The 24,775-nt window shown below is 46.4% G+C and overlaps 1 protein-coding gene across 3 annotated transcripts in view; it reads left to right on the top strand.

Annotated features, from left to right (window-relative positions):
• Positions 1-24,775, top strand: part of DTX1 (deltex E3 ubiquitin ligase 1) — a 72,366-nt gene that overhangs the window by 38,581 nt on the left and 9,010 nt on the right. For all 3 annotated transcript variants that reach the window (XM_083478664.1, XM_083478665.1, XM_083478666.1), the window contains exons 3-9: positions 2,270-2,951; positions 16,527-16,588; positions 18,386-18,547; positions 19,983-20,044; positions 21,344-21,502; positions 22,612-22,773; positions 24,027-24,116. In XM_083478664.1, coding sequence (XP_083334790.1) covers positions 2,270-2,951; positions 16,527-16,588; positions 18,386-18,547; positions 19,983-20,044; positions 21,344-21,502; positions 22,612-22,773; positions 24,027-24,116 — 1,379 coding nt within the window. The remainder of the gene's footprint in view (positions 1-2,269; positions 2,952-16,526; positions 16,589-18,385; positions 18,548-19,982; positions 20,045-21,343; positions 21,503-22,611; positions 22,774-24,026; positions 24,117-24,775) is intronic.

Raw genomic sequence — 24,775 nt, 5'->3', positions numbered from 1 at the left:
TAAATAGGTACTGCTCTGGCGGGAAGGTAAATGGCGTTTCCGCGCGCTGCTCTGGTTTGCCAGAAGCAGTTTAGTCATGCTAGCCACATGACCCGGAAGCTGTACGCTGGCTCCCTCAGCCAATAAAGCGAGATGAGCGCCGCAACCCCAGAGCCGGCTATGACTGGACCTAACAGTCAGGGCTCCCTTTACCTTTACCTTTATATGGCTCATGAAGTGGGACTGCCCAGCACCTTTTCTGAAATCAATTAATCCTGCCATATCTGACCTTTATCTGAACTGGAATATCCCTTTTCCCAAGCGTGTTAGCTCTGTTCACAGGGTGAAAAGGGGAGAAGGAAAAATTCTTTCCCTAACAGAAAAAGAAAAAACTCCAGCTGTGGCCTCAGATGGAATTTGCTTGGTGGTGTTGGTTATAAAACGGAAAAGGGATCAAACGGGGTGTGTGGGTGTGTGGGTGACATCAGCTGGGAACATCCAGAGAGAAAGCAGAGGCTGCTCCCGAGTCTGTTGGGTCCATGGAAAAGGTGAACAGGAAGGCTCAGACTTGCCCCGGGCTGTCAGGAGGGCTTCCTGATCATCTAGGGGAAAACTGAGCAAGAACAATGGCTGGGCTGGATAGCAGGCTGGGCTGCGGAGCATAATCGTGTGACTAAATGCGGCCCGGTCCAAATTGGCTGAGCAGCTTGTGTTGAGAAGGGAGGACATTTGGGATGGGTGGAACCTGACACAGCACAATTAGTGCTTGCCTTAGCACCACAGTGCCAGCAACTCTGGGAGGGATGCAGGTAGCAAAGATATGCCCAGAATGCATTGCCAGAAAACGGGAAGGTGTTAAAAGCAGCCCTAGCAAGACCTACCTTGCTAGCAAGAAGCAAAAAAGAAAAAGAAAAAAAGGGGTGGCCGTGGATCTACAATCGATGCAAGGAAATAAGATGAAACTACAGTTGCATACCCTCCAACATTTCTCCCAGGTCAATAGTTTTCAAGCCCCATCATCATGGCCTGGGAAGAGCCATAGGCTGGTGGAGGAGCATTTGATTTTCATTCAGAATATAGGTCCCAGGTTCAACAGGAATCTTAAATCCCCATAGTAATATGGTTCAACTTGCACCTTTACCAGCTGCTCTGATAAGACAACACTGTTTCCAAGATGGCTTAAAAAACTAGAACCCCAAAAAATCTACCAATCAGAGTGACGTGCAAAAGGCAGGTGCATACTTCTCCAACATTTCTCTGATGAAAATAGGGACATCCTAAAGAATAATAATAATAATAATAATACTCCACCCATCAGACCGGGTTGCCCCAGCCACTCTGGGCGACTTCCAACATATATAAAACCTTAATACAACATTAAACATTAAAAAAACCTTTCCTATACAGGGCTGCCTTCACATGTCTTCTAAAGGTTGTGTAGTTACTTATCTCCTTGGCTTGGGGGCCGCATAACTCCATATCCTCCAAAATTTCTCCAGGGAAAACAGGGACATCCTAAGAAAAACTGGGACATTCCAGGATCAAATCAGAAACCAGGACGCCTTCTGTAAATACGAAACTCCCCCTGGAAAAATAGAGTAATATTCTTCTTAGTTATATGTTTATGAAAATAAAGTTCCTTGGAATATGAAGAATCTGGACACTGTAGTCTTTACAAAGAAGCTATCAGTCACCTAGGAGTTATTTAGGTTCCTAGCTGTAAGCTACTCTGCTATTTTGCATATCATCAAGATTTATTTTATATACTGTCAAACCTTGGCTCCCAAATGCTGAAAACCTGGAAGTAAATGCTCCAGTTTTCAAACGTTTTTTGGAAGTCAAATGTCCAACACGGCTTCCGCTTGAGTGCAGGAAGCTCCTGCAAGCAGTCGGAAGCTGCGCCTCGGTTGTCGAACATTTTGGAAGCCGAATGGGCTTCCAGAACGGATTATGTTCGACAACTGAGGTTTGACTGTACAGTGGTATCTGGGGTTACAGACGCTTTAGGTTACAGATGCTTCAGGTTACAGACTCTGCTAACCCAGAAATAGTACCTCGGGTTAAGAACTTTGCTTCAGGTTGAGAACAGAAATTGCGCGGTGGGGGCATGGAGGCAGTGGGAGGCCCCATTAGCTAAAGTGGTACCTCAGGATAAGAACAGTTTCAGGTTAAGAACGGACCTCCAGAACAAATTAAGTTCTTAACCCGAGGTACCACTGTATACGTAACACATGAAACTGCGATTCCCCACCTCTGATCCATCGCTTCTTTCTCCTTTGTTCTCTCCCAGGGACAATGCGCCCGGTGCGAAGGAACTTTTATGACCCTTCCTCTGCCCCCGGCAAGGGGGTTGTGTGGGAATGGGAAAACGACAACAACTCCTGGACTCCGTACGACATGGACATCTGCATCACCATCCAGAACGCGTACGAGAAGCAGCATCCGTGGCTGGACCTGTCCTCGCTGGGGTTTTGCTACCTGATCTACTTCAACAGCATGTCTCAGGTGAACCGCCAGACGCAGAGGAAACGGCGTCTAAGGAGGCGCATGGACTTGGCTTATCCTCTCACCATCGGCTCCATCCCCAAGTCCCAATCTTGGCCCGTGGGGACCAATTCTGGGCACCCTTGTTCGTGCCAGCAGTGCCTGTTGGTCAACAGCACCCGGGCAGCCTCCAACGCCATCCTGGCCTCCCAGCGCAGGAAGGTGTATTCCGGGAACGGGAACGGATCGCTGGCCGTCCGGCAAAGCAATACGTTCAACGGAACGGCGATGTGGTCTCTGGGCACGGTGCAAGCCAGTGGAACGGGCAAGATCGAGCAGGTCCGTTCCGGCAACGGGATGCAAGTGGCCACTTTTTCGCGGAGCCAGAGCGCGCCCAGCCACACCCAGCTCCCCGGCCAAAACAACCTGAACCGGCCCGGTACGCAGCGAGTGGCCATCTTGAGTACTCGGGCTTCCATCCCACCAGGGTAAGTAGCTGAAAAGTATTTGCCACTTCCCCCTTTTTATTTTATTTTACCTATAATGGATATTAGGGATGCGGTGGCACTGTGGGTTAAACCACAGAGCCTAGGACTTGCCGATCAGAAGGTTGGTGGTTCGAATCCCCGTGACGGGGTGAGCTCCCATTGCTCGGTCCCTGCTCCTGCCAACCTAGCAGTTTGAAAGCACGTCAAAGTGCAAGTAGATAAATAGGTACTGTTCCAGCGGAAGGTGAATGGCGTTTCCGTGCGCTGCTCTGGTTTGCCAGAAGCGGCTTAGTCATGCTGGCCACATGACCCGGAAGCTGTACGCCGGCTCCCTCAGCCAATAAAGCAAGATGAGCGCCGCAACCCCAGAGTCGGCCACGACTGTACCTAATGGTCAGGGGTCCCTTTACCTTTATAATAAATATTTAGGACTAGGTTCGTCGACCTAATGCAATAACAATGAGTAAATATGGAGAAGGGTGGATTGGTCAGCGACGGTGTCCTCCACCTCATACAAATGAAATGTAAAAGCGCTGTGAACAATTGCTGCAACAGAATAACAAACGTGTGGTGACTTTTCAAACGAGTAGTTCAGTACTCCAGTTGATATGCAGCAACTGGGTGGTACCTAATGGTTAGAGCATCTGCTTTGCATGCAGAAGATGGCAGATTCATTCCCTGGTATCTCCGGGTAGGACTGGGAGAGAGATCCTTGCCTGAAATTGTGGAAAGTTGCTGCTAATCCATGTTAACAATACTGAGCTAGATAGATTAGGCAGTCTGATGCACTGTAGGACAGCTCTCCAGGCTCCTGCATACAAACAAATCTTGCAACAAGCCAGCTAATACAGGTTACAGGTGATTTAAACCCTGCCTCCATCTCACCATTCCTCCCAATTTTAGCCATATAGCTTCCTATGTTCCTACCAATCGCTGTTATTAACAACCAGTGCATAGCCCTAAACATTTTGTGAATCTAAGTTTGGCCTCATTGAGGCGCAGTATTTCAATACGAGTAGGAAAATGAGGGTACCCGTAAACATTCTTAAAGAAAAAAAGCACTGTTAGCAACAGTAACATTTGAGACTAAGGTTAGTAACTAACCTGACTGTCTTGCACTGTCACCAAAAATCATCACCATCCAGTCATCATCGTAGTTGTTGATGCTGATGATGACATTATTATTATTATTATTATTATTATTATTATTATTATTATTATTATTATTATTATTATTATTATTATTATTATTATTATTATTATTATCTTGTTACCCAAAGGTCTCATATTGACTTGCAACTCATTTATAAACATCTGGCTCACTGGGTGACCTTTGGGCCAGTTGCTGTATTTATTTCCCCCGATTTGAACTATAAAATGGTGATTTTCTTGAGTCAAAATGAGAGTACCCCTAAACATTTTTCAAGAAAAAAGCACTGACAGTGTGTGTGTGTGTGTGTGTGTGTGTGTGTGTGTGTGTGTGTGTATTTGCACACACACACACACACACACACACACACACACTCCCCAGCACAGAGAGAGCATTTTGGATTGCCATTTTTATCCAATGCTATCCCTACTCAGAACCCACTGGAATTAGCAGGCATGTCTAACTTTGGTCCATTCATTTTGGTGGGTTTACTCTGAGTAGGACTAGCATTGGGGTTTTCAGGTAAAAGAGTCAGCCTGCCTGCCTGTCTGTCAGAGCCCCACACAATCACCCTCTGCTCTCCTCTCCATCTTTGTCCAGCCGGCCAGTGTTGACATAAACAACAAAACAAAACAGGGAAGAAGAGGCCTCTGAAAAGCAGCCCACCCAAGTCGTGAAGGAGACCACCGCGCATGATTCCTGCGCGGTGGAGTTGGGTCCTCTCCGCCTCCCCTGCTCTGGTGTTCAGGGTGGCGGAAGCTGACATCGCCCACGGTTGCCCAGACACCTTGCCTGAGCAGCAGGCGCACCCAGGAGCAATATGTCAGCTTTGGCCAGAGGAGAGCGGCCTTGAGTTGCCACGGCAACCAGGTGGCAGCGCTGCAGATTCTCTGAGAATAATTGGAGCCTCTGGGGTAGTGCTGGGAAAGGGGCGGAGGGGGGGCAGGCTCTTTCCTCTCTGCTGCTCCCTCCTGTCATTCCCTTCCTCGCATTTGGTGTCTCTCTGGCCTTTATTTTCCGCCTCTCTTTCTGCCTAGGAAAGCTCAGAGAGGCCACATTCGCACCCTGCACTGGAAGCATCGCTTTAAACAGTCACGGCTTCCGCCAAAGGAGTCTGGGAGTCATGCTTTGCTAAGGGTGCGGAGAGTTGTGGAGAGACATCCCCCTATTTCCCTCACGGAGCTACAATTCCCAGAACGGTTTAAGAATCAGTCCCTCTTTCCAAGGAACTCTGGGAATCGTAGCTCTGGGAGGGGAATGGAGGTGTCTCCTAAAAATTCTCTAAAGAAATTGGAGTTCTTGTTGGAAATACACTGAAAAAGATATACCAAGAACTCTGGCCACAACTTTCAATTTGAAAGTTTCAAATTTCAAATTTCAACCATCGTACTTACATGTTATATTTAAATTTACTTCTAGCTTCAAACTGTTATTCTTAGCAGAATATACACATTTTTCATTCCTAAAAATTCTCAGCACCCTTAGCAAACTACAGCTCCCAGAATTCTGCGAAGGAAACGGTGACTGTTTAAAGTCATGTTTTATGGCGGCATCCTAGTGTTTAAAAGGTATGGTGTGAATGTGGCCTCGGTCTGAACCCTGAATTCTCATGTAACACTTGGTATTTGGGTACAGATATCTTGGGGACAAAATATACCTGAGCTCATTGACCCTTCATGGGGGTTACCTGTGTGTTAAGAATGGTTGTTTTCCTGCCATTTCTTTTTTAAAAAAAACTTGAATTTTTTTAAAAAAAATTATGTCAACGCTGCACTCTAAGGCTGGTTAATCTAACCATTTGAAGTCTCCAGGGAAATGAGTCCATTTCTTTCACCTCAAAATGCTCTAAAATAGGGTATCCTATCACGGTTGATACTGATTTGATCTGATTCTGCCAGGGGTTAATAAAAACCTCAGGGTCAATAGGGGTCTGGGCTTGAAGAGGCATAGTGTGGAAAAAAATAATTAGGAACAACGAACTTATGAAATCAAAGCCATGGGCATGTACAGAGCGTACTTCCTTTGCCAATGACTTTTTGACATTTTATGATTCTTAGTCATGTTGATCAATGACAAATAAACCTGATTATGCATTTATATTTCTTATTCCACTTACATTCCTAAGAATCTGGGCTGGTGAGAGCTTGACAAGCTCATTGAAGGGTCAATGGACACAGAAATTTGGGGTAAACCTGCTTTGAAAGACTTATTTAGTCCCTGGCTAGAGAACATCAGACATTTTTAGCTGGTCCTCTGGACACTCCCCACATGGCTGTGCCACCTCCCTGGCCACACACCGCCTTCCCAGGCCACATTTCTTACCAGCCCTCCCAGCTTAAGCTTTTCCGGGAGGGGGCATCAATGGGCTGCATATCGTGGCCCCCCCTGCTGGCCCACGAGTCAGTAGCAGAATTAAAATGGGCACGTGGGTTACAAACACCTTTGCAGCGGATCTCAATCACACCACGAACAGCCAACAAAACCATCTGTGTGCTGAGCTGCGGCTGCAGTTTGCATGAGCTTCCTTCCTCCTCGTGAGTTTGCGTTTTATTTTGTTATTATTATTTTTTGCTTTTACTGCTGGGGTACAGTAGTTTCTCGCACATCAGGGAAGAGAGCCTCCTCACCTGCGGAGTTTGAGATGCCCACGGACAGGTAGGGTGATCCTGTAAATGGCTATTCTAGTGAGGGGCCAGGCAGGTTAAACTTTATATGGGCTAACCCCCAGGCTGTCAGACGTTAGGGCCAGGGACCTCTGGTTCCTTTCGATGAAAAGAGAATGTTTGGGTTGGGGAATATAAGGAGGCTGCCTTAAACTGAGTCAGACCATTGGTCCATCTTGTCTTAACTGACTGGAGCAGGTTTCCTGCAGGGGGCATTCCCAAGCTGCAGATGGCCAGGGGTTGAACCCGGGACCTTCTGCTTAATGCCTTCTGCTTAATGCTGAGCTTAATGCTGGATTAATCTGAAGAGATTCGTCAAAAATCAGAAAACATATGGAGAATAGAAAATATTTAAGGAGTATATAAGATTATATTGTAAAAATGATATCATCTTAGCAGAACTTGAATGATACTTGTAAACAAAAATAAATGAAACAAATACTCTAGTGAAATGTATGAAAAAGGGTATAAAGTAAAGCTGTGCGATAAAACCATGACAACAGAAACAGTATAATGAAAACGATTGGAAGTTTTATGCAGAAACTTTTATTTGATACACATGATTTTGTATAAATTTTTGGTTCTTTTTCTTTTTCTTGTTTTCTTTTTTGTCTTTTAAATGTTTTTCCTACTTTTATGTCTTGATGTTTTCTTTTTTTTTTGTATTTAACTTTTCAATACTTACCTTCGTTGTATGTTTGCATTTTAAACCAATAAAGATTTACTTTTAAAAAGGGGGGGAGATATGTTAAGGGTTCAAGCTTGCCCCTTCACCCACTGACTATACCCTAATCCTAGATGTGTGGCTGAACTTTCTCAGGAGCAGCTGCAAAATGGACTCTGCACCTGCTCTTAAAACATTCTATTCTTTATCAGGGTGCTTCATAGGCAAATCAGTGCCAGTAAACGGCTGCCAAATCTGCAAGAGGTGTGGTTTGAATTTCCGCTGCTTGTCCATCTTAGTGATAGCAGAATCAAGGTTGGTTGCTGGTGTCAGATTCAGTGGTGCCACTAAGGGATTTGAGACACTCCCACCATTCATTTAAAACACTACAATGCCACTTTAAATAGTTGTGGCTTCCCCCCCCCCAAAGAATTCTGGGAGCTGTAGTTTGCTACAGGTGCTGTTAGCAGATCACTACAGTGGTACCTCAGGTTAAGTACTTAATTCGGTCCGGGGGTCCGTTCTTAACCTGAAACTGTTCTTAACCTGAAGCACCACTTTAGCTAATGGGGCCTCCTGCTGCTGCTGTGCCGTCGGAGCACGATTTCTGTTCTCATCCTGAAGCAAAGTTCTTAACCTGAAGCACTATTTTTGGGTTAGTGGAGTCTGTAACCTGAAGCGTATGTAACCTGAAGCGTATGTAACCCGAGGTACCACTGTATTTCTCTCCCAGAGAAGCTACTATTTTCAGAGTGGTTTAACAGCCAGTCCCTCTTCCCAGAGAACTCTGGGAATTGTAATTCTGTGAGGTGACCACACAACCTCATGGGGGAGGGGAGGCTCCCACTGCGATTGCAAAGATCAGGGCTGCCCTTCAGATGCTGTGGGACTCCAGCCAGTTCCCAACATCCTTGACCATTGAGCATGATGGCTGCCGGGGTCACTGAATTTCCCCACCTAGAGAGAAAGAGAGAGAGAGAGAGGAGTACACATCATTTCCTCTTTCTCTGTTATGCCCTGACTTTGTTTACTCTGCATGAGCATCTATCCTGCTGATTTGGGAGCAGAAGAGCGGAGTGTCTAACTCCAAGACACAGAAATGCGATACTAGAGATACAGCAGGGAGTGGGGAAACAGAAACAGCCTATAATTGTCCTGTTATTATAAACATGTCAACGCATTTGTCAACAACGCTTCAAAATGGAACGTCGGCTCCAGGGCATTGGAAGTGCAGCATGTGCACGGCTTTGGTTTCCAAGCGCTTTCGCTTGTGAGTTCAGGGAGGGGCCGTAGCTCAGCAGCTGTGCGCATGCTCTGTATGCAGAGTACAGTGGTACCTCGGGTTACATACGCTTCAGGTTACATACGCTTCAGGTTACACACTCCCCTAACCCAGAAATAGTGCTTCAGGTTAAGAACTTTGCTTCAGGATAAGAACAGAAATCGTGCTCCGGCGGCACGGCAGTAGCAGGAGGCCCCATAAGCTAAAGTGGTGCTTCAGGTTAAGAACAGTTTCAGGTTAAGAATGGACCTCTGGAACAAATTAAGTACTTAACCCGAGGTACCACTGTATCTCAGATTCTGAACGAAGGGAAGGGCCACCCTTCTTAAATGGTACCCTGGAGCACAAGACAAGTTGCTAAGTACCCACGTGGCTTCGACCAGAAAGTCTGGCCCTCCAGGCCTCTCTGTTTGGCCCTTGTAATTCTCCCTGGCCACGCCTCCTCTTCCCTGGCCACACCTCTCACTGTCCCTGCTTTGCACTCTGAGTGTTTTTGCCTAGAGCTGCAGAAGGAGTCCGCAAACTCTTAACAATGCCTCCTGCATCTCTGGATGAAGGATGCAGAGCTGGGGGGTTGAGCCTGTGTAGAAACTAGCCTATGCACAAAGGCAAAAGTTGCATCTCTTTTAGCCCTGGCCCTGCCCACCACTGGCATGTGGGCCGCAGAAGGCACCCCACCCCTGCCCTAGTGGGAGGGGCTGTTGGCTGGACGGCTGCTTTGCACGCAGAAGGCCTCAGATTCAGTCCCTGACATCTCCAGCTAAAGCATTAGAGACCAGGTCTTAAAAGTAGTCGGAGAGTAGCTGGCAGTCAGAGAAGGCCGGCCTATTGCATGCAGATAACCCCTGCCTGAGGCAAAATGGAACTAGTGATTTATTAGAGACATGCCCCAGAAAACCAAGTGCATCCATAGGTGTTGAAGGAGCCTGTTCTCCAGTAGAGCACTCTGCTGGGGGTATATTCCGATGTGAGCCTTGAAGACTACAGGCAGGTGACATAAATAGCTCTCCTTATAGGATTACCCCAGACAAGGCAACATTCTGGGACTGGGCTATAAGCTGGCACACATCACGGTACTACGTTTCATCTAAATCTGTGCAGCTGACACAAGTGAGATACGTAGCAAGAAGTGGAAAGTCACGTAGGACTCGTGGCTGCAAATTTCTTCTGAGAAGTTGGAATGTTTATGAACGTTCCTTGACCCCCTCAGCCACTGAGCCAGTAGTCTGGTTTCTAAATACTAATAGTCATTAGCAATGCGGATCTATCTATCATCATCATCTATCTCTATCATCTATTCTATCTATCATCTATCTATCTCTATCATCTATTCTATCTATCATCTATCTATATCTATCTATCTATCTATCTATCTATCTATCATCTATCTATCTAATCTCTCTCTCTCTCTCTATCTATCTATCTATCTATCTATCTATCTATCTATCTATCTATCATCTATCTATCTAATCTCTCTCTCTCTCTATCTATCTATCTATCTATCTATCTATCTATCTATCTATCTATCTATCTATCAGCCTGTATTTTTCTCAGATTTGTATATGTGTGGTAAAACAGACTGCAACTTTTAAAGCAGATATATAGGGCACGATCCTTTCCCAGTTAAGCACTTCCAAGGCCAATTTATTTTGGAGCAGGTGAGACTTATGCAAGTGCCTAAACCACTGCCACCCCATTCAGATCAGCGGGACTGGCATGTGGCAGAATTGTTGCCTATAGCCAGAAAAGGCTCCACCTTTTTTGCCGTCTGCTCTCCTAGCTCCACCCACCTGTGAAAAACCACCCCATCCTCGTAATCTCCATCCATTATCAGCGGTTGGCCTCCCCCCCCCCTTTCATCCACCCACTGATGCGTTACAAAGCCTTGAAGCCACTGACAGAGGAGCTGCGCTGTTCTGTCACTTTCAGAAGGAGATTATGCTCCTTTCTTAAACCGACTGACCTGCTGGTCTCCTAATCCCAACCTAGAGGGGCCGCCCAGCCTGTTTTCTTTCTCAAAGAGGTGGAGAGACAGCCGTAGGAAGGAGCCATGAAGACCAAGCTAGCAATCAGGTGAGTTTGGATGCAGCGTGTAGATGTGGGTTCAAATCCCGCCATGGCCAATTGCTGCTTTTGTGAGGAGTGGCAGAACATCTTCTTTGCATGCAGGAAGTCCCAGGTTCAATCTCTGGATAACTTTCCCCCACACATCCCTCCTCGGTAATGACTCTCCTTACCTGGGCACTGCTGAGAGTCCAGCATGCCCCAGACATGCACATAGTCTATACCAAAAACCAGGCTTTTGGGGTTACAGCTCCTGCCCTCTAGAATCAGTTACTGGGTAAAATTAGACAGAAATCCAATATACAATAATGATATTTAGGTGCCTACAGAAGATGCTTTTTGTTTAAGAAGGCTTTCCCTGAAGTGAGACAATCCCTAGGAATGGTTCTATTTGTGCTTGTAGGAAAGGTTTTAGTTGTTTTTAGAATTTGTTTCCTTTCTCTTTGTGTGTTTTATTTTTGTGCGTCACTTCACTGGCCACTGTGAAGTGGTTTACAAATTTGTGAGATAAATAAAATCCTCAGATAGGGCTGGGGAAAGGTAAAAAAGGGTAAAGGACCCCTGGATGGTTAAGTCCAGTCAAAGGTGACTATGGGGTTGGGGCACTCATCTTGCTTCAGGCCGAGGGAGCCGACGTTTGTCCACAGACAACTTTCTGAGTCATGTGGCCAGCATAACTAAACTGTTTCTGGTGCAGCGGAACACTGTAACGGTGTGATGGCCTGGGAATCCGATTCAGAGAGTGAACCGGAGGAATCCCAGCCTGCACAGGAGTCCCCGCCTCCAGGGCCGGCTGAACTGGGGCAGGGCCTTGATTTTGAGGCACCTGCACCTGTGCCGGATCCTCAGGAGCAGGCACCAGGTGAATCCACTCTGGCTCCAGAGGTGGTTGAGGACTCAGTGCCTACAGGTGAGTCTCCCCCTGGTCCCAGTAACCCTTCAGCCTCTTCTCAACTTCAGAGGCTCAGGGCAGAGAGGCGAAGGGAACTGGTTTCTCCCAGGAGGAGAGCTCGCCTTAAGGCCAGGAGAGGCGGGTCTCCTGGGGGCCGGGACCGCCCCTGGCCTCAGAGAAGATAAAGGCCAGTCAGCCCGGCCCCAGGTTGCGGGAGCAACGTCGTTGTTGAGTACCTGTTCCTGCCCGGACCCAGACCTGACCCTCCAGTGTTCCTGTCCCTGCCCGGCTTCCTGCTTCGGACCTCGCCCCGCTCCTTGTGAACTGTTTCCAGGCTAGTGACCCAGGACCGGACTTTGACTACGCCAACGGTAACCTTCCCCCCGGGACCAGCACAGACGGAAACCAGAGCGCACGGAAACACTGTTTACCTTCCCACTGCAGTGGTACCTATTTATCTACTTGCACTGGCGTGCTTTCGAACTGCTAGGTTGGCAGGAGCTGGGACAGCTGGGAGCTCAACCCGTCGTGGGGATTCGAACCACCAACCTTCTGATTGGCAAGCCCAAGAGGCTCTGTGGTTTAGACCACAGCACCACCTGCATCCCTACTGCTGCGAAAATACCCCTGACTGAATCCCTGGGGAGCCTCTGGAAGTCAGTGTTGAGCAATACTGAGCCAGATTGAAATCAGGATTGAAATCTTGTTGGCCAGCCAAATGCTGGTTATAGCCAAGACAACAAGCGAGCAAACAGATTTAAGCAAGCAAGCAAAGATAGTCAGAACAGCATGGACCAATGGTCTGACTCTGTGCAATAGACTCCTCCTGTGATAGGGGAAGGGTCCCAGAACAGTGGTAGAGCATCTGCTTTGCACAGGTTCTGGGTTCAGTCTCCAATGGCATCTCTGGGCATGTGAATGGCTCCTTGCTTGAAATCCTGGTGTGCTAGATGGGTCAATGGCATGGCTCAATAGAAGGCAGCTTCAGAAGACAGGTGAAAGGCAGGTAGAAGCTGGCAGAGGCACCTGTTTTAAACTTCAGTCCGTGTGAGCAGGACTGAGTCAAATGAGCCAATGGTCTGTCCTCCTATGTCCCTCTTTAATGCAGCCTTTTTTCAAAGAAGAGGAAGCATAAGGACTAAAATCTTAATGTTTGTTTAGGGGGAGTGTTGTAGCTCAGTAGCAAAGCCTCTGATTTGCAGGCAGGAGACGCCAAATTCAATCCCTGGCATCTCTGTGTAGAACTGGGAGGAATTCCTGCCTGAAACACTGGAGGGATGCTATCAGTCAGTGTAGACCATGGGTAGGCAAACTAAGGCCCAGGGGCCGGATCCGGCCCAGTTGCCTTCTAAATCCAGGAATCAGCGTGTTTTTACATGAGTAGAATGTGTGCTGTTATTTAAAATGCATCTCTGGGTTATTTGTGGGGCATAGGAATTCATACACACACCCCCCAAAAAATATAGTCTGGCTCCCCACAAGGTCTGAGGGACAGTGGACCGGCCCCCTGCTGAAAATGTTTGCTGACCCCTGGTGTAGACAATGCTGAGCTAGAGAAACCTCTAATTAAGCCTTCTGCCTTCCTGTCATGTTGACAAGGTCTGTCACTGAACGGTCTTCATCCAAATGTTTATTCGCCTCCTCCCAATTCCCTTGCAAGTTTATCACAGCAGGGACACCCCTCTGGATTAACCTTCATGCGGTAATTCTAGAGCACTAAAATTGGTCCCCTGAGGAGTTAGCAGTTACCCCCCCCCGCCAAATATTGAAATATCAGCTGAGCCATAGGCTCACCGAGTGCCCATAGGTAACCCTTCGCCCCCTCTGACTCATCTGCCACCCACCTTTAATAATACAATTCTCTGATAAGATCGGTCTCTATGTGTTACTGATGAACTGTTATATGGAGTGCTTTGATTTCTTCAATCCTTGGACCGCAAAATGTAGTTGTCTGCGCAGGAAATATTGTCGGCGATCAGAAATGAGTCCTGTAATGAAATGTCACCAGGAAGGGTTGTAGCTCACAGGCGGAGAGCATGTGCTTTTGTGTGCAGAAGGTTCCAGGTTCAATCCCCAATGTCTTCTCTAGGTAGGGCTGGGAGAGTTTCCTGCCTGAAATCCTGGGATGCTTCTGCCTGTCAGTATAGAAATAAATGGTTCCCAAACTTCTTCTTTTTTACTCCATTCAGGGCTCAAGACAGTATCATCTATACTTCAAGTTCAAACCATCAGTTGATTGAGATCTCTTGTTAAAAAAAAGAAAGACATATTTTTCCCCTTGGCCCATAAGATTGGACCCTATTATTGTTTATTTTCCATTCTTTTGCACTAGTGTTTTACTGCCTTATCTTAGTTTTTATTAATTAGTTTGTTTGAATGATATTATTTATTACTTTTATGTTGCTATTTTATGTTGATTTTTTGAACATTCCAAGTGGATGTTTTTGAAAATTTCAAATGGATATTTGTGCAATTTTCAAACAGATATTTGTGAAAATTTCAAGCAGATATTTGTGAAAATTTCAAGTGGTTTGGAAATGTGTTTAAATAAATGAAAGCAAGAAAAGTATGCCTCCCCCTTCAGAATTTTTGTTTTATTCATTTGCAAATATATGCATTTTTAATTGATTGCTTAATTGGCTAAAACCCATGCTGCCAATTAGCTTTCTTTTATTTTAGGATGCCTTTAATTGTTTTTTAAATGTTTTGAATTCTTTTTAGAATGCCTTTTATTTTATTGTTGATCTATTTGCAATCCTAGACTCCTTTGGGGAGGGAGGGCATGATAGAAATAATAAGAATAGTGTCAGATGGCAGGGGTGGTTGCTCATGAGTAACCAGGCAGGACTCCGACCTGTTTTTTACAGGTTTTATTTGGTGCAAAAACTATTTACAGTGCAGAACTCCAAAGTTCATGTCTGCCTCAATCGCTAACAGAATCCGGGAGTGGCTTTTTCCAGTTTTGTCCCCAACATAAGAACTTCATCACCCCCAGCCTTTTTCTTCCTTCTATGCGCTTTACCCCTCTGTGCAAGGTTGGCAATGGAAGAGGCGTGTTTCCCTCCTGGCAGGCTTGACCAGGAGTGGTGCTGGGGCTCACAGCAGCACCCCCATATCCCTTTCCCTCTTCCCCACTGGAGGCGTGGCTTTCTCCACCGCAGGAAGAACTGCTTCACAAGACTTTCGGAGGATGCCTGTATCCCAACGGCCCCTCTACCTTCCTTCCCTGTTCCGATGGCAGTTCCCTGACAAATAGCAATAACAACAACACTAATACAGTGGTACCTCGGGTTAAGTACTTAATTCATTCCGGAGGTCCATTCTTAACCTGAAACTGTTCTTAACCTGAAGCACCACTTTACCTAATGGGGCTTTCCACTGCCGCCGTACCGCTGCTGCACGATTTCTGTTCTCATCCTGAAGCAAAGTTCTTAACCCGAGGTGCTATTTCTGGGTTAGCGGAGTCTGTAACCTGAAGCGAATGTAACCTGAAGTGTCTGTAACCCAAGGTACCACTGTAATAGAGTTCAGTGTGGCACACTGCAACATAAAGCACTACAAGCTATCTGAAAGACCGTATTCCTTCATACGAACCTGAAATCTTCAGAAAAAGTGGAGACCTTCTTATTTCTGCATGCTTTTGTGAATGAACTGCTTTCAATGAAAGGGCTGGTGCTGTGCTGTTTATATTGTAATGATTTGTATATTTTAATAGATCTGAGGAAGAAAAGGAGAGTTGTAATTCTATTAATGTTTATTATTATTATTCGATGCTTTATCTCCTCCTATGTTTGTAGCTGTTCCTATTTTATCTGTCTCAAGTACCTGTCAGAGAAAATATACGGGATAGATATAAATCAACAACAACCCTAATATTAATAAGTGGCCATAGGATTGCAGCCCTGTGTTTCTTAATGGAACTGCATCCCTGATAATGATGCAAACTTAGAATCATAGAACTGAACCGAAATGGCAAAAATGACCAGGAAAATCAGGAAACCAAGAAGATAGAAACTTTAATAAGGAATTGGGGGGGGGGGATTTATAAGTTGTTTAAGAGAATGCTGTAAACAACTAAAAACTTTGGCAGGAAGATAGCAACACTTGCAATGTATAAAAAACTAAAGTAAAAATGGATTTTAAAGAAAAATGGAGAAGTTATATGATGCAGTAGAAAAAGTTTGATAATGGAAACCGTGGAAGGATGGAGGGAAGTCTAAGGATTCAGGGGATCCTATATGTTTAGGATTATGATTGTTGTTTGAATTCAATTGCATGTTGTAAATAAATAAATAAATCATTGAACTGAAAAGTTGGAAAGGACCTGAAGGGTCAACCTGTCCAACCCCCCCCCCCCCGCAGTACAGGAATGTAAGTAGATGTTAAGTAGATACTTATTTGCCTGCAGTTGCTGTTTATGAGAAGTATGTGTTGGCATGCAGAGGGCTGGGAGGCCAGCTGGCTAGCCCCGGCTGGGCCGTCTCCTTCCAGCCGTCCCGCTGCAAAGACCATCAGTTCTGCTCCGACATAAATCAGCAACCCAGGCTTACTCAGCCAGGTCACACTATCAGCAGATCAAACTGCGCACACAGAATAGGCGTGAGCCTTGTGGAAGCATAATACAACTACAGATTTATTAATCATAAATCAGAACAAAGAAACATGTCGTCTCTCTCGCGCGCCGTCTCAGAGAGAACAGCCAAAAGCAAAAGCTATACACAACAGAAGTTCCCAGCAAGCTGTGCTGGAATGTAAACAGGCATGTGACACACAACAATTCCACACCTCTGCCCCTAAGGTGGAATGGAAATGTCAACAGTCTGATCACGCCCATCCATTCTCCTTTGTTTCTCTCTGCAGGGTTCCTGCCCTTCCAGTCAAGAACCTGAATGGCACTGGCCCAGTGCACCCTGCCCTGGCAGGTAAGAACAGCAGGGACGGTCTTCAGCCTACCTTGAGATGTGGAACGTTGGTGAATGTTTTCAGTTTATCGCTGGTTTTAATCTTTTGAAGGTTTTAAATCAGTGGCTCCCAAAGTGGATGGTACCACACTCCCCTGGGGGGGGGGGGACAGTGGGATCACCTGGGATGTGCTAAGAGGCTTAGGGGGTGGCAGGGGGTGTGTGCTGGAGGCGTCAATGACTATCTGACCTTGAAACGCTGGTGTCCCTGGATCAAGTTCCTCAGTTTTGTTGAATTAATTCCACTAAATAGCTTTCATTGGAATTTGTTACTGTTCTGTTCTGAATTTTATTTAGAGATGGAAAGGCCTGGGGAAAAAACCCGGAAAAATGGGGGCGGGGAGGGAATCAAGTTTTTTTCAGGTTTTTTCCAAAGCTGTTTTTTCCCAGAAAAATTGAAAAAAGCAGTTTGATATAGTTTGAATATGTCATACACTTTTTCTTTCTTTCAATTTTTCCAGAAAAAAACAACTTTGGGGGAAAAATCTGATTCCCCCCCCCAAAAAATTTCTAGTTTTCCCCCATGCCTTTCCACCTCTAATTTTATTCTGTTGTTATTTTCCTTAATGGGTCATGCAAACCTCTGTTCCAAAGAATACCCTTTTTATAGGGTAGGGGGCACTGGGGCTGGTGGTCTGAAAACGTTTGAGAACCACTGTTTTAAATGGTGGTCTTTTACTGGTTTTATTTATGATTTTATGGTTTCACTTCTTGTGCAGACAGCTTTGAGGGGAAGAGGAGGTCTCCTAACGACTTTCAGCACCCTTAACCCAACTAGCGTTCCCAAGGTTCTCTGGGGGGGAGGCCATGTTCTTTTTCATATGCTTTATCTATAGGGTGTGAATGTGGCCTCTGAGGAGCTGGCATCCATGCTGGCTGGGGTTGAGGGGAGATGTAGCCCAAACTATCTGGAGAGCACAAGATGGCAGGAGGCTGGGAAATCCCCATTCAGCCTTGTTTCACCTTGTGTCCTCTATATCATCTAGCTAGCTAGCTAGCTAGCTATCTGTCTATCTGTCTATCTATCTACTTTATTGGCCTGAATATAAGCCGCACTTTCCCCCCAAATTCCGACCGTGAAAAGTTAAAGTGTGGCTTATGTTTGCAACCTTACGGTATGCAACCAGGAGCATGGGGCAAACAGCACCAGGAGCGCGGCAAAGCGGCTACCCGCCCCATGCGTAGTCCCCCATCCTCTCCCCCAAGGACAGCAAGGGCGAGAGCGAGGAAGGCGAAAGGCCACTAGCAACGCAGTTCGGCTCCCCCCCCCCCCAGTACACAGCCAGGAGCAGCGAGGAAGAGAGCAGCTTGTATTCGGGTATTTTTTTCCTTTTCACCCTCAAATTTTAAAGCTGCGGCTTATATTCGGGCCAATACGGTCTCTCTCTCTCTCTCTCTCTCTCTCTCTCTCTCTCTCTCTCTCTCATCTACCTACCTACCTATCTACCTTATCTCTTGGCTTATCCACACTTATGCTTGGTGTCCAAGCACTATTGTTCTTGTTGTTTGCCCTGAGCTTTCCCCTCGAAAACCTGCTCTTTACAGCTGAATCAGAGCAAACGCCAATTCGGCTTTCCCATGAATTGACATTTGCTCCAATTCAACTTTTTCATGGGAAAAGCTCCAGAGCAAAAAATATGAAGGGGTGGGGGTGGCATTCAGAAATGGGGTTTTAAATTGCGGTCTGTGCCTGGAAAGAGCGAATGATAAGACTTCTCTCTCTTTCTCTCTCTCTTTCCTTGTCTTTATTGGGCCCAGGGATGACAGGCATCTTGATGTGTGCAGCGGGCCTGCCTGTCTGCCTCACTCGAGCGCCAAAGCCCATCCTGCACCCACCACCTGTCAATAAGAGTGACATGAAGCCGGTGCCCGGAATCGCCGGGATCTGCCGGAAGACCAAGAAGAAACACCTGAAAAAAAGTGAGTGAGTTTCTCTGCACCTCTCAATGAGGCCCTTGCCCCATATCTGACTGATACCACAGATACCTAAATTCAGGCCCGGGACCAGGGTCAGTATCCAATATTTGTGGCCAGGCCCCAAGCCTGTGGGTCTGGGCAATGCTTGCCATTGTAAAGGTCTGGTTTGCACATAATGCTAAACCGTGGTTTGTTGAAGCACACATCTCACAGGTGACCAGACAAACCATGGCTTGTTTCTCCCAAGTTTGGTTTGTTTTCCAGCTGCTCTTGCCTCATGACTTTGTAGTCTGGTGAGTTCCTGGAGTGAGATGACCAAACAAACCATGGTTAAGTAAGGGTGCCGGATTTACACTCACAGCTGTCCATGGAGGCACAGGTCAATTCTGTGTAGAGGGCAGCTGTATACCAGCTCCATCTGGTACGCAGGCTGAGATCCTACCTGCCCGTGGACTGTCTTGGCAGAGTGGTGCATGCTCTAGTTATCTCCCGCTTGGACTATTGCAATGCACTCTACGTGGGGCTACCTTGGAAAGTGACCCAGAAACTGCAACTAATCCAGAATGCGGCAGCTAGACTGGTGACCAGGAGTGGCCCCTGAGACCATCTAACACCAGTCCTGAAATACCCTCATTAGCTCCCAGTAAGTTTCCGAGCACAATTCAAAGTGTTGGTGCTGACCTTTAAAGCCCTAAATGGCCTCGGCCCTGTATACCTGAAGGAGAGTCTCCACCGCCATTGTTCAGCCCGGACACTGAGGTCCAGCTCCAAGGGCCTTCTGGCGGTTCCCTCCCTGCGAGAAGTGAAGCTACAGGGAATCAGGCAGAGGGCATTCTCAGTAGTGGCGCCACCCTGTGGAGCACCTTCCCATCAGATGTCAAGGAAATAAACAACTATCTGACTTTTAGAAGACATCTGAAGGCAGCCCTGTTTAGGGTAGTTTTTAAATGTTTGATGTTTTATTGTGTTTTTAATATCCTGTTGGAAGCCACTCAGAGTGGCTGAGGAGGCCCGGCGAGATGGGTGGGGTATAAGTAATAAATTATTATTATTATTATTATTATTATTATTATTATTATTAACATCATCATTATTATCATTGTTGTTGTTGTTATTACTACACAGAATGCTAAGCCATGGTTAAAGCAAACCAGGGTTTGTAAGCCCACCAAGACTTCACGTCATGGTTTATTAGGGCAGGAAATAAATCATAGTTACGGTGCTGACCAAATTTCGCACGTATTGCTAAATGCCAAGCCGACATAGGTGAACCTACATTGCAGGGGTGCGGTGAGGATAAAACAGGGGAGGGGGCAACCATGCATGCCAACTTGAGCTCTTTGAAGGGGATAGAAATGTAATACTATTTTTTCTTATAATAAAGGAAGACTATATAATAGAGAATGATCTAGTTCCAGTGCTTTTTTATTCTGTACAGGCAAGAACCCTGAAGATGTAGTGAGACGTTACATCCAGAAGGTGAAGAACCCCCCAGATGAGGTGAGCTGCCTGCTATCTCTCAGTCTAATCTACTTCATGGGGGATCCAGTTATGTCACACTAAATTCCTTAGAAGAATACAAAATGTAAGACTAAAGACCCTGAGCAAAGGGCAAGCTAAGATCCCAGAGAGAAGCCTGTGTAAGAATTCTTTCCCCTGATCCAAGTGGAGAGGGAAGCCAAACTATATTAAGAAATGACTGGAAGATCTGGGTGTGTTTGACCTGGGAAAAGAGGTGACTAAGGGGTGATATGGAAACTGTCTTGAAATAGCTGAAGCAGTGGTGTAGCGTGGGTTGCCAGCACTCGGGGCCACATGGAGGGATGGGTGAGTGAGAGGGAAATGGATGAAGTACGCATTCAACTCCCTAACTCCCTGGGCGTATGCATCACCCAGGAAATCACAGCTGCAGAGATAAGAAAAGAAGAGTTATTCTTTTGTATGGAGAGGTGGCTTCCTGGTTCGCACGGAGAAGTCATTTTCAAAGGAGCTCAACAACGGAAGAGCACAGCCTTGTTGAGGCAGCACCGGGTGTTGAAATTTTGCACCTCTCACAATTTTTTGCACCTGGGGCAACCGCCCCTGTGCCCCTTGCCCAAATGCTACAACACTGAGCTGAAGGGTTTGTCATGCAGAAGATGGAGCAGACGAGCTCCAGAGCAGCAAGATGGGAGGAAATGGCAAGGAAAGCAGATTTCAGCAAAACATTACTGGCTGTGGAAGAGAGGTGTCGGATGCCCCTTTCCTGGAAGTATTCATGCTGAAACTGTGCCTGCAAAAATAAGGAGCAGAAAGAGAGGGGTGTCCCCTGGCCTCTTTCAAAATTGAAGACAGCCCTAGAACCTGTTTTATCCCCTGTGTTTACCACACACCAGTGTTTGAAACTCCCACTGTTCTAGGTGCATTTTGCGACAGGGAATTACATTAGGGCGAGCAGTTTCTGAGCTCTGGGCGCAATACTGTGCCTAAGATTTCAGATTAAAACTGCCGAGTGGAAGGAAAGGAGGACCTTTTTCTGCCTCCCCACTTCCAGCTACTCTCTGAAATCTGGAGAAGAGACCCTCTTAAGAATATTAGGGGGGTAGGAAAGGGAAAGACTAGACCATGTGAAGAATAAACATAATATTTTAGCTGCAGTTCATTCATTTTCAGCGTTGTATTCTTGTTATTAAAAAAGCGCGCCTAGACGCTCCGTTGTTGCTCCCATAACCTAGGTTTAATGTGCCATTTAGCTCCTAGCTTTCATATCTCAGTTTCTAACACAGCCACTCATGTCCCCAATTTGTCTCTCTCCAACAGGACTGTACCATCTGCATGGAGCGGCTGGTGTCCTCATCGGGCTACGAGGGGATCCTCAGGCACAAGGGGGCCAAACCGGAGCTGGTGGGAAAGCTGGGCAAATGCGGGCACCTCTACCACCTCCTCTGCCTGGTTGCCATGTACAACAATGGCAATAAGGTGAGAGATCAGAGGGCAATGGTTGGTTGGGAGAAGGGCATGGGAATGGACTTCTCCCTCCCAACACACCTTTCTCTCGTTTTAAGCCACACAATTTTCAAGGCCTGTTTTCTGCAACAAATAATAATACAGTCATACCTTGGAAGTCGAACGGAAACCGTTCCAGAAGCCCATTTGACTTCCAAAATGTTCGGAAACCAAAGCATGGCTTCCGATTGGCTGCAGGAAGCGCCTCCAGCCAATCAGAAGTCATGAAAGCCCTGTCGGACTTTTGGATTCCAAAGAATGTTCACAAACCGGAATACTCACTTCCGGGTTTGTGGTGTTCGGGAGCCAAAATGTCCGAGTACCAAGGCGTTCGGGATCCAAGGTAGGACTGTAAATAAATAAGGGTAGAGTTGCCACCTTTGGTCAGGCAAAAAATGGGACAAGTTTGTGGGGAAACTGGGGGGCTAACAATTACTTTACTTGGTGCAAAAATGACAGCTGGTTGTTTCCAATGCTGGTCATACTCAGAGTAGACCCAATGAAATATATGAATCTAAGTTAGCAATGCGGGACGTGGGTGGCACTGTGGATTAAACCACTGAGCCTAGGACTTGCCGATCAGAAGGTCAGCGGTTCGAATCCCCGCGACGGGGTGAGCTCCCATTGTTTGGTCCCTGCTCCTGCCAACCTAAGCAGTTCAAAAGCACATGAAAGTGCAAGTAGATAAATAGGTACCGCTCTGGCGGGAAGGTAAACGGCATTTCCGTGCGCTGCTCTGGTTCGCCAGAAGCGGCTTAGTCATGCTGGCCACATGACCCAGAAGCTGTACGCCGGCTCCCTCAGCCAATAAAACGAGATGGGCGCCGCAACTCCAGAGTCGGTCACAACTGGACCTAATGGTCAGGGGTCCCTTTACCTTTACTTAAGTTAGCAATGCGCATTCATTTCAATGACTCACATCCTCCCCAACTGCTGAATTTCTGCCTGTCAGAAGAAAGGTAAAAGTAGAGAGTTTTAAGCGCCTTGAGGTCCATGGCTAAAAAGCAAACTGAAGAATGAGCTTCTTCTACATCTGCCTGTTCCTCTTTCTCCTCCCACCCTGTCTTCCTTTTGCCTGGCAGGATGGCAGTCTGCAATGCCCCACTTGCAAGGCCATCTATGGGGAGAAGACCGGGACTCAGCCCCCTGGGAAGATGGAGTTCCACATTATTCCACACTCACTCCCTGGCTACTTAGACTGCAAAACCATCCGCATCGTGTATGACATTCCTGCAGGGATCCAGGTGAGAGGGATGGGGAAGAGAGAAAGAGAAAGGGAGAGGAAGGGTTGTGGTGGTTGGTTCCTATTTATCTACTTATTTCATTAAATTTATACACTACTTGATTTTTATTTTTATTTTAAAAACCCAACAACCTCAAAGCAGTTTACAAAAAAGATAAAACAATAAAAACTATCAACAACAATAATTTAAGACGTTTGAAAAGTTAAAATAATAGACTAAAAGCAGACAGAACCTCACATGAACTTTCTAAACATCAGGGCAGGCTTGTCTACACAAAAAATGTTTTATTGTTTTTTGTAACATAAAATCATTCAATAAAAATGATTAAAAATAAAAAATGTGTTTAGCAGTTGCTGATGAAAGTACAGTGGAGGCACCTGCCTGATATCAAGAGGCAGGGAGTTCCAAAGTGTACATAGGTGCTGCCACACTAAAATACCAAGTTCTTACAAATGCCAAAGGTACTATGTAACGGTGGTACTTCTGCTGATTGAAGCAGTCGAGTAAGCATCTATGGAGTGAGGCAATTTTGCAGGTAAACTGGTCCCAAGTTGTTAAGTGCTTTATATACTAAGAGGTACACTTTGAGCTTGACCCAGTAGCAAATTGACAGATCGCTATGTTGATAGCAATTGTGCTGCAGGATTCTGCACTAATTGCAACTTCGGCCCTTCAGATGTTTTGAGACTACAATTCCCATCATCCCTAACTAACAGGACCAGTGGTCAGGGATGATGGGAGTTGGAGTCCCAAAACATCTGGAGGGCCGAGTTTGCCTATGCCTGTTCCAGATCAAATGCAAGGGAAGCTCCACATAGAGTCCATTGCAGTAATCCAGTGTTTGATTTATGAGTTGCAAAATACCAAATGGGAGGAAATCTTGCTAGGCAACACACACACACCGTATTGGCCCGAATATAAGCCACACCTTTAAAATTCAAGGGGGGGAGACAATACCCAAATATAAGCCGCTTCCTTAAAATTCCACAGGCATTCACACCTGTTCTGTTTTACCGTATGTCTGTTTCAGCAGCGATATCGTAAAAGCCCATTTTTGTAAGGTCACAAATTTAAGCCGCACTTTAACTTTTCGCGGTCGGAATTTGAGGGGCGGGGAGTGTGGCTTATATTTGGGCCAATACGGTGTATTTAATGAACTTTTCACAATAGACCCAGGGGCAGGAAAACCATGTTGCCCATGCCCCGTGACTTTTGCTGGTGCAACATGTAACTGAGACCTCTTGCTTCACCAGGGTCCCGAGCATCCAAATCCTGGGAAGAAGTTTACTGCGAGAGGCTTCCCTCGCCACTGCTACCTTCCTGACAACGAGAAAGGCAGAAAGGTAGGCAGCTGAATTTCCGCTGGGCTCTGGCTGGGGCTTCAGTACAGAGGAGAACATTTCCAAGCTTTCCCTCGAAATCCAACTTATCTGAGTGCCAAGTTTCTGGCATTTTGCTTCTTCAAAGACCCCTTTGGGGCCAAAGCCCGAAAACCTATCTCTGCTTTTCAAAGCCTATTTCTGAAGCCATGAGGACTAGGTGCTTGCCCATTTTGTTTTAAAAGGTCAGGATCCTCAGGGTACCTCGTTTCGAAACCAGCCAAGTCAGATATTTGCTCTTAGGACAGCAGGAAATGGTTGAAAAGGCACTGGTGTGCAGGGGCAGAAAGGTGGCAGAAAGGATGCCTGCAACTTTGAGTGATGCTTTTAGTGTCAGGCAATAGTTTGGCCTTGAGCTAGCTACACCGATCATTTTCTGGGTGGGCCGCCTCTTGTTTTCTAACGGGGTTTTTATTCCCTGCCTGTGAAATAGCGGTTGGGCACCTGCTTCGCATGCAGAATGTCCCAGGTTCAATCCCTGGTATCTCCAGGTAGGGCTGGGAGAAACTCCTGTCTGAAACCCTGGAGAGCCACTGTTGCTCAGAGTAGACAGTGCTGAGCTAGATCTACCAATGGCCTGACTCAGCACTTTCCCCCTAGCTTCTGCCATGTCAGGGTTAGGG

The sequence above is a fragment of the Podarcis liolepis genome, assembly GCF_965112155.1.
Source record: "Podarcis liolepis genome assembly, chromosome: 15".
Lineage (NCBI taxonomy): Eukaryota > Metazoa > Chordata > Lepidosauria > Squamata > Lacertidae > Podarcis > Podarcis liolepis.
This window is presented reverse-complemented; position numbering and strand designations above follow the sequence as displayed.